This window comes from Hippocampus zosterae, chromosome 2 (genome assembly GCF_025434085.1).
Source record: "Hippocampus zosterae strain Florida chromosome 2, ASM2543408v3, whole genome shotgun sequence".
NCBI lineage: Eukaryota > Metazoa > Chordata > Actinopteri > Syngnathiformes > Syngnathidae > Hippocampus > Hippocampus zosterae.
Genome location: NC_067452.1, coordinates 37010167 through 37020363, shown reverse-complemented (window position 1 = coordinate 37020363; position 10197 = coordinate 37010167). Strand labels below are relative to the sequence as shown.

Sequence of the window (10197 nt, the reverse complement as noted above, 5' to 3'; positions counted from 1 at the left end):
TTTTAACTGCTTGTTGTAAGGTGTCCTTGAGTTTCTAGAAAGGCGCCCACAAATAAAATGTATTATTATTATTATTATTATTAAATGCACAGCTGATGGGTAAAATGAAGGTACTGTATTTTGACGAGAAGTTCCTTGCCATCGCTTGTTGGTCGGTATCTCCAAAGCGACGTGGAGGAAGCCGTGGCTCAAAGCGAGTGAGCGGGTGAAAATCGCATTCATTTGCGTCACCTTGTGAGCATGCGCAGTTGCAATGATGTTAACGCCGTATGTCGGATCACAACTGAAACATTTATTTTTTTACATTACAGTGATCCCTCGCTACTTCACGGTTCATTTATGGCGGGTTACGTGCATTGCGGATTTTTTCAAACATGTTATTTTTTTAATATATATATACATGGAGTACAGTACTGTATATGTTGCTCTATTTGACTCGCTGTTGTTTTGCAGCTTCTCGCGGACCGTTTGCAGACTTAAAAAAAAAAAGAATTACCTGTTTATGTTAATTGGACGCTACTTCGCGGATTTTCGTTTATCGCGGGTGGTTTTGGTCCCCATTATCCGCGATAAACAAGGGATTGCTGTATTCCTGAGGGATTCATTTTTAGTAGTTCAGTTTAGTGTTATTTTATGTTGGTCTTTGTTGTATGTATTACTTAATTAGTAGATAAATATGTTTGAAATAAAAAAAGTTGAAGAATTGAACAGAGTGCCATCAATGAGCCGTGAAATGGTGTTCAGGCAAAGTTGTCGTGTACGGTTGCCACGGCAACACTCAGAGCTCACAAGGACCACAGCTCGCGCGCTAGTAAGTCTCAAACGGAAGGAGGGAGACGACAAACTTAGGAGACGTTTGACTATAATTTCATGCCTTTGTCTCTGTGCTAACATTTGCAGCTTTTGTTGCTCGACGGCCATGTTGAGTTGTCCTGGCAACGCTGAGCGGAGCACTATTGAATTACGTACTGAAAATGGGGCCCGCGTCGTGTGTTCCCTGGAGGCCTGCTACAAGACTTGAACTCGCACTGGCTTTATTTATCCGCGGGTATTGTTACTGTTTTCGAATATATTGAATAAGCCTGGGATTCGGCAAGTTTTGGTCAGTCTGCTCTTGGATGTTGAAAGCTCGTGTTACTTGAGGAAGAAATCCAGGTAGGTGTTTATTTAAAAAAAAAAAACATAACCAAGGGTTGGCCAATTCGTCTAGTGTTGGCTAAAGTTTGTTATGAATATCAGTGGCGGTACACAAAATAATCACTGAATAAAATACAAAAACATTCTTTTTTAAAAAATTATTTTAAACACAGTTTGGTTGTATATAACCTTTTAATCATTCGTAGAGTATTTCCAAGTGTTTTCCAACATTTAAGTAAGCTTTTTAAATTAACCTTTTTTTTTTGCAATAATGCTTAAGTATTACTATTTCTTTATATATATATATATATATATATATATATATATATATATATATATATATATATATATATATATATATATATATATATATATATATATATATATATATATATATATATATATATATATATATATATATATATATATATATATATATATATATATATATATATATATATATATATATATATATATATATATATATATATATATATATATATATATATATATATATATATATAGGGAGAGAGAGAGAGAGAGAGAGAGTGAAAGAGAGCGCATCGACCTCACGCTGTAGAGGTCGTGGGTTCGATCCCGGCTCCGGCCTCCCTCTGTGGAGTTTGGATGTTCCTGCGTGGGTTTTCTCCGAGTAATCTGATTTCGTCCCACATTCCAGAAACATGCATGGCAGGCTGATTGAACACTCAAAATTGTCCCTAGATGTGGATGATCTTTGTTTTGACATATGTTATATAAATCATACTTCCATAACAAGTGATGTTTTCTACGAGTAAGATCTATGAAATTTAAATCTTAACTTTTGTGTTGGCAGGTGTCATTCGTGCCGGTGTGCAATCGGTGGAAGATAATAATGACAGCGCTGGTGAGACCCGGCGTTAAGGTTTCAGTTCTGTGTGAGGACGCAGACAAGTTGCTCGAGGCCGGCGAACTGGTACAGGCCACTTCCCTGTACATATCAGCATTCAGTACTCACGCATCAACAACCGTGACCCACATGCGCAAAATGGAATTGTCTGACCTCCAGAGAGTCATCTCAACCCTAGAAAGTTGGCTTGGCCATCACCAGGAGATCCAGCCTGCTGAAGGTCTCAGCCAAGGTTTGGTCGCTGTCTTTCTGTCCACGCTCTGCCCAAATAATCTATCGGCCACCGTTTTCAAAATGGAGTCCCTGCTTCAAAGTGGCGGGCACGGCTGTGAGGAGATTTTTGCTCGCTGTACTTCTCTGCTCGAGGGCAACCAAAAGCCAAATCCAGGTGACATTTGTGGCGTGGCGCTGGAGATAACCCGCGCCTTGGCCTGCTTGTTGTCAGAGCCCCGCCAAGTCAAAGGTCTGAAGATTTATCTGAACTCGTACAAGAGCAACAAATGTGAAACCGTCAAACTCGTCAAGAGCAGACAAGCTTCTCAAATCCCGCAAATAATAAAGGCCTTTACAGAGCAAATGCGTCACTGGCATCCGTCCTTGATGCCAGATAGCGAAGGTGAAGTGAGCAAGAAGGACAGTGAACTGTTGAACGTTGAGGCTGCTTCTCCACTGCTGGAGTTCTTGTTGGAGCTTTCACCCGGTGACAGGCATGTGCAGGAGCTCCAGGCGGCGCATTTGTTTTTCACGGGTCGCTTCGGCGAGAGTGCTGATATGTATTCAGCTATTTTGCAGATTGCCCACGACACACCCGAAACGCGAGCGAGGATCTTAATCGGCCGGGCAGCCGCCTTCCTCTCGGCGGGTGGCCGGGTTGCCGAGGCCTGTGTGGATCTGGGCCAAGCCTTTGACATTCACCCAGCTAGCGCCCGAATACACTTCCAAAGGCTCTTCACTGATCTCGGCACGGGAGGGGCTGCTCGCAAACACCTTCGTCAGCAGGCTGAAAAGGGTCTGGCTGCGTTCCGGGAGGTGGTCCTCGCCCGAACAGACCTCAGGTCCCCAGAGGGAGTGGAACTTCTGGACCCTGTGATCTCTCAGTTACAAACCCTTTGCCATTTGCACCCTGACGGTGGAGGACGAGAACTGCGGGTGCGATTGGCCGAATGCCTTCTTCTCAGGGGGGAGCATAAGGAAGCTCTCTCCATCTGTAGCCAGCTGGCCGCTGCCAAAGATCAGCATAGCTATCAGAATACTGTGCAAGTTCTCTGTGGCTACGCGCGACTTCTCACGGATGACCACAAGGGGGCTCTAGAGGACTTCCAGGCTGTGATCGAGCACACCACCCCTCACCCGCCCAGCTGTGTGCGGGCACTCTGTGGCAGGGGGCTTCTGCGCATGACCGGCGGCTTCAACTATCTCACAGCACTCGACTATGTGACAGCCAGCAGGTTGCACCCGCAGGAGACGGCGTTGACCGTTCGCTGTCTGGTGCCGTGGAACCTGCGGGGACTACTCTTGACTGTTCTTCTGGAGCAGGGCCGGGTCATGCTGGAGGGGGCCGGAAGGCGTCACTGGGCCTTATGTGAAAACTCGCAGCAATCCCAGCAGGAGGGTCAGCTGAATGCTACATCAAAGCCAAATGAGCACAGAGCGGGGTATTATGGGTCTCATGTACATTCAAAAGCTACAGTACATTCTCTATCAATGTCCACAGTGGATGTAAAAAGCTAATGTAAAAAGCTGTAGACAACGGGTGTCAAAGTCAAAGCCCGGGGGCTAGATCTGGCCCGCCACATCATTTTATGTGGCCCGCGAAAGCAAATTAAGCATGTCAAGTTCCTTAATTCTTGCTAAAGTCTGAACCAAAATTTCAAATTGCCGTATGTAATCCACAATAACAGTCACTATTCTTGACTTCTGATTTTAAAACTAGTTATCCGTCAATTTGTTGTGCGCTGTGTATGTAATATGTGGAGGTGATTAAACATTAATATGGTTTCCCAAAATTCATAATGGCCCTCCAAGGGACACCGTAACTACAATATGGACCCTGACAAAAATGAGTTTGACACCCCTGGTGTAGACTCTAAAAGGCAAAGAAGGCACTTTAAAACATTTTTAACTTTCAATTATACAGGTCTACCTGTTTGATATCACTAAAAGAGAGAGAGAAAAAAGGAAAAGCAAAGACGAGCACGGATTTGTTGTTTATTTTCGTACTGGACTTGCTGGTGTCAGCTCATGGTGTCACCAGAAAAACAAAACTGTTTTGAGAAGATTTTTGTCTTCTACTTCCTCTCTTTCATAATTTTGCTGCTGTAAATTGGTAATTTATCCATTGTGAGACCAGTAATGGGTTTCTTAACTCAAGAAGCCAAACCTCTGGTCACAGGCCAAACGCCTCAATGAACTGAGCCGCGGCCACCCGGCAGAGCCTGCATGATGCCGGAATCTTGCCAGGAGCTTGGTGATAGCTGGTGACCAGCTGGTCTTGCTGACTTGACTAGACTTGACTAGGTACCAGAAGGGCCACAACAGCATGTTGGATTTGCTGGGTGACCGGGTTCAGTTGCTTGTGGGTTGCTCAGTGACTGAAGGTTAAGATGTATGAATCCTGGCTGCTTTTGTTGTGCTTTTAGCCTCATGAACAAAACCACCATGATTCTGTTGTTTAGCTATTAGCGGGTGACACCAGCAAGACCACCACAAAAACCCAACAGCCCCATCCTGTTCTACGCTGTTTTTTTTGTTTATTTGGTTGTTTGTGTTTGAGCAGGGTTATCGACACAAAAGAGTTCCCTTACTTAGTGCTTGTATTCAGAAGAAAAAGCTAGCTAGTTAGCTGGCATTGGCCAGTAGCAGGCTTAAATGCTATCAAAACAACATTACCATTGCTTTGCTAACATTGTGAACTATGATCACAAAATGCCATATTAGCTTACAACAACTTGGAAAGTACACCTTACCTATCTTTTTTACTTATATACATTTTTTTCAGATTAAATGGAGATGTTTTGAACACCAGATGATACCTCTTTTAATTATTTTTTACTTAATGTTGCAATCTATAGAGGGTGAAAAAAAATGTATTTTTTGATGAAGTAAGGGGTAGAAAGTACAGTGAAAATCAATTGGTTTAAAAAATAAAATATTTCGATATTTATGTATTGGTTTATTTTTACTGTATGTATGTTAATTCTTTGTGATTTAAATAGACGGATAGATGAAAAATCTACTCAAGTATGGTAACAAACGTTTTGGCCTTTGTTACATTGCACCACTGTAAATGCCAACATTACATTTACAAGCTGTTTGAGTGTAATTCGATCTAGTTGCTATCCAGTTTCAAATCGCTTTCGATCGTGAACCTTTCTGCCTTTCTGACATCAGATCTCCTGCCGGTGTTCACTCCCTTGCTGTGTTGCTCATGGAGCTCCAACCGGGCGCCGATGGGCCTCAGATTTTAGCAGCAGACGCCTTGTACCAGCTGGGACGAGTGGAAGAGGCATATCGCTTGCTGCTGCTTTCCATCGGGCCGAGCGCTCCTCAGGCACCCGTCCTGGTCCGACTCACACTGCTGCAACTGCACAGGGGGTCTCTTTATGACACCAATCAGGTAGAGAAGCGTGAAACGTGTTGTCTTTTCTCTTAGCATTTTTCCCTTTTGTACTTTGTTGGTCAACATGTGCTTATTTATTGCTGTCACATGTGGCAGCAGTCCAAACAAATCTCAATTCACTTTGGGTCTTACATTGTTAGAAAAAGACTAAATGGATTTATTTTACTTGTAGGCCGTTGTCGAAGGAACACAGCAAAAGAACAGCCATTGTGTAATATGATGAAATAAAAAACAGGCCACTTACCAATTACAGTACTAGTTATTCACTTTTCATTGTATTGCTTTTTATTCACAGGGGCTTACTGTAGAATTAAAATTTTGGAACTGATGTGACCTGGTAGTTTGGCTCATGACAAGACAAAATTAAATATTCTTACACTCAGTCATATTTATTACCGTACTTATACTGAATGTTCTTGCAATTTCCATCGAATGATTATCTATCCCCCGGCCCCCATTTTACAGCTGCTGAAAAAACTTGTTCGATGTGGTGACACCAGTTGCTTGCGCCCCTTGTTGGCGGTAGCCAAGCAGAAGGACCGGGCACTGCTTCAGGCGCGCTGCCACTCCGCTGCCAAACGCATACTTGAGTGCACGACAGAGGAGAGTGCCATTAGGGAGGCCGTGGCCTACCTCTCCATTGCCATCATCATCGCTGGTAAAAAAAAAAGAAAAAAAAAGAAAAGAAGGTCTGAGCAGGAACCAAGTCATTTTCAAACGTTCCCAGGTGGCGATGCGGCAGACTCCTTGCTGGAGAGAGGGAGGTGCTATGCTGTGCTCGGCCAAAGAAAGACAGCCATCTTTGATTTCAGCGCCATTCTCAAGGAGCACCCCAAACATGTTCAAGCACTCTGTGGAAGAGGTTTCACATACCTTCTGCTCAACCAGCAAAAGGTGCAACTCAGACATCGCTAGAGAGGTCGGAAAAATTGCTAAATATAATGAAAGTGTTGCTAAGTTGGCAAACTGCAGACACAAGTGGTAGAATTGCTCCCGACCACAGCCAGATCCTTAATTTATTCTGCATCCAAACGAAGAAACTGGTAAAGCATCCTACACACACAATTACAAGATTTAACAGAGCCCATCCATCCATCCATTTTCCGATCCGCTTGATCCTCACTAGGGTCGCGGGGGGTGCTGGAGCTTATCCCAGCCGTCTTCGGGCAGTAGGCGGGGGACACCCTCAATCGGTTGATTTAACAGAGCAAATAACAGATTTAAATAATTTGGCCAAAGATACTTGTCCCTTTTATCAAGAAAAATCCAGATTCATAGATCACTATAGACAAGTAATAGCGTCTACTTGTGCACATCAAATAAAAGCGCTACTTTCAAAATAAAAGCGCAGCAATTTTTTTTTTCATTTTACTTTGACGCAACTTTTGAGTTCATGGTCAGTGTGAGGGCCGGTTAGGGATTGTGGGCGAGCCGGATGCATCCCCCGTGCCTTACTCTGCTCAGACTTGAGCAACTCTACACGATACCGAAATTGAATTCTGGAAATAAATGAAGATTTCTACCATTTTGTAATTTCTTGAGCCACACGTGTATTTTACATATTGCTTTTGTCCCCTAAAATTTAGATTCCTTCCTAGCATAATAAACTGCACCATTTTTTTTTTCCTACTGCAGGAATGCATTCATGACATCCTGGGGGCACTGCAGATAAACACTGACGAGGTCACCAAGGACCTTCTGTCACTCAACGACGGGACGCGCAAGTTGCTCTGTGATTGGCTGCATGAGTTCTGCAGGAGCAGCCTGTCAGACATCCTGGTCGCCGACGCTGTCCCCTGCCACGAGGATCGGCTCAAAGAGGCTTCCATCGTCTGCGCTGCTCTGAAAAGGACTGACTGTGCAGCGCCCAGATGGCATCTTCTTTGTGTTGACATACTTTTAGCCAAAGGTGACACTCGATACGCAAGAATAGCTTCACTTGAAATTTTGCACTGCTGTTCATATACTTTCTTGTATGATCCATCTGCTTCAGGTGAAGTGGAGGCGGCAGGTGCCTACCTGAGCCAAGTGTTTACCCAGGAGCCAAGAGATGCTGCGGCCCAAGCCAGGGTAGGTGTACTGGAGGCTTGGCAGCACAACTACAGCGGTGCAGCCCGCAGACTCTGCAAGCTCGCTGAGAAAGAACCTTCATGTCTGGACTTCTTGTTGGCTTTGATCCCAGCCCATCAGAGGAAACAAGTAGCAAAGGTTTGCAAATTTTTTATTCTATATATATATTGCGCGTCGTCCCGCATGCGGTCTGTCCTTCCGTCTGTCCCTTTTTAAAACGTACCTACTTCACCGCGCCGCCACTGCGCCGCTCAGGCAGTGGCTCACTACGATCGCGCGGGCATCTTAGCGAAAAAATGTTGTCTACCCACAAGCATTGCAATAAAATTGTTAGTTATTTAGCAGAGCTAAACATCTCTTTATTTTCGCGATAAGCAATGAAGATGAACAAAAAGTTGAACCAAGCAACGACACTTTTGTGGGCCGAAGGCCCACCTTACCAGCCTTCCGCAGGAACTAGCTGATGAGCCGCCCAGAGGGCGGCGCACCAGCTAGTTCATCCATAATCAGCCAATTACTTTTTGGATTTTAAATGGTTCTGTCCACTCATCCAAACCTAGGAAAAACACTAAATAGTGATGAGACTTATTTCTATGAGTCAAAAGGTTAAAATAAGGTTCCTTGTAGGCCTAGTGGAAATTAATTTGAGGGGAAGCCTCAAGGTACAATCTCTGCTCAAGTACCACATAAGGACACTTGGTGACCTCCAAGATAACTGTTTCAACCTTTTACAGTGACATAATTCGTTATTTCCTGTTCAGTATATTACTAAGCTACCCACAAATATTTTTATTAGCACTGAATAAGATGAGAATAGAATAAGAAGAGCAAACGTGATTTTTTTTCCTTGGCAGGCAGCAGCACAGGATGCCAGCAGCGCATCTTCAGAGGGAATCTGGGATCGGGCCCTTCCTCTCCTGATAGTGGCGGTACAGGCAACAGACAAACAGCGACTGCGGTATCTTCGCCAGCGGGCAGCCTGCCTGGCGCGACTTGGCTTACACGAGCGGACCATAGCAGACCTTGACGGAGTCATTCAGAAGCACGGATGTTCCGATGAGAGCTGCTCTGACGATCCCCAAGTCTGGGCAGAAGACTTGTGTCGTCGCGGGCACAGCTTGGTGTTGTGTTCTAGAGAAGGACCTGCTCTGGAGGACTACAGCAGGGCCCTTGAGCTCCACAGGGAGCGGACCGTCAAATGCGTGGACGAAGGTCTGGGGAGGCTATGTGTTGCTGAGTGCTTTTTGAGGGGTGCCCTGCAGCACTATGGTGAGCAGCAGCTCAGCAAAGCTTGGGCTTTGATCGAGTGCGGCCTCGTTTTGGACGGCAACAATGCAGAACTGCGACGACTGAGGGCAAAGGTCAAACGTGAAGTTGCCAGCCCCTGTAATGTCAATTAGTGAGTCCACAAAACAATTGGTCACCCAGTAGACCATCTTTTGTGACAGTGGTTTGGGCAAAACGAGATGTAAGACATTATGCTGTGTCGATATTCTAAACCAATTAGTCCTCCCTACCTGAGCTTGGGGCCGATTAAAAGATTAAAGGTTCAGATATGATCGCGGTGCATCACATCAATCTGACATCCCTCCTTCTGTCCAGCATTTCTAGCTCTCTCACATTCTTTTCTCGTATAGAGTTGTACAGGTGAGGCAAAATATTGTTGGCTAGGAAGAACATAACTTCGACTCCAAAGTTTCCAACGTGGAAAAGTCTCTGCTTTTGCATAACATCATGTTCAGTGCAGATGACTCAGTGGTTGTCTTCCATCAGGTATCCCTTTTCTCTCATTTGGAACAAAATGTGGAATATGATTATTTCTTTTTTAGTGGTGGTTAACCTCACTGGTCACTGTTTAGAAAAATATACAGTATTGGCCCGAATATAAGACGGACCTGATTATTTTCTTCTCCTTTTCTGTCTTATCGCTATTTTTTATTTCTCCTTCTTCATGCTACCGCTATTTTTATTTTTATTCTTATTCTTTGTGATGGGTTCACTTTGGCCTGGGGAGTCAAGTTCAGCATTCGCGTAAATGATATCTGGCGCCATCTAGCGTCGTGAATGGGTAGAATGTCTCAACCCCGAATATAAGACGACCCCCACTTCCCATCTTATTTCAATGCAAAAAACACCGTCTTATATTCGGGCCAATGTGATACTGTCGTTGCCACAGTGGTCATAAAAGCCGCTAAACACCGCGACCAGATTGTTTAGTTGCCAGCGCTGCGCTTTTGTAATTCTTCTGTTTGCAGCCTTGTTGTGAGTAAACAGCAACAAAGAATAAATAATGAATTTAATTCAAATGACTTTGGTTACATTGCCATCGATGGAATAGGTCATGCATATTTAGGTTGAAATGTTTAAAATTCAGCTGATCCTCTTGGCATTTAGAGATGTACATGGTAGTTTATCGGGATGTTTGATTGGTGTCGGATGAATAAGAGGGAAAATGTTTGAATAGAAATAACACAACGCACTC

The 10197-nt window shown here is 44.1% G+C and overlaps 1 protein-coding gene across 1 annotated transcript; it reads left to right on the top strand.

The window, feature by feature from the left end:
- The first annotated feature begins 682 nt into the window (after positions 1-682).
- ttc34 (tetratricopeptide repeat domain 34) lies at positions 683-9115 on the top strand. Its single transcript, XM_052058967.1, has 8 exons — positions 683-1155; positions 1973-3681; positions 5417-5642; positions 6111-6303; positions 6373-6539; positions 7281-7554; positions 7639-7853; positions 8570-9115. Exons 2-8 carry the CDS (start codon positions 2012-2014, stop codon positions 9113-9115), a joined length of 3291 nt encoding a protein of 1096 aa, XP_051914927.1. The 5' UTR covers positions 683-1155; positions 1973-2011.
- The last annotated feature ends 1082 nt before the right edge of the window (positions 9116-10197 follow it).

Coding starts and splice junctions, on each gene's coding strand:
- ttc34 (XM_052058967.1), top strand. CDS start 2,012: ATGACAGCGCTGGTGAGACCCGGCGTTAAGGTTTCAGTTCTGTGTGAG. Junction 5,643..6,110: donor CTCTTTATGACACCAATCAG/GTAGAGAAGCGT, acceptor CCCATTTTACAG/CTGCTGAAAAAACTTGTTCG. Junction 7,555..7,638: donor TGACATACTTTTAGCCAAAG/GTGACACTCGAT, acceptor CATCTGCTTCAG/GTGAAGTGGAGGCGGCAGGT.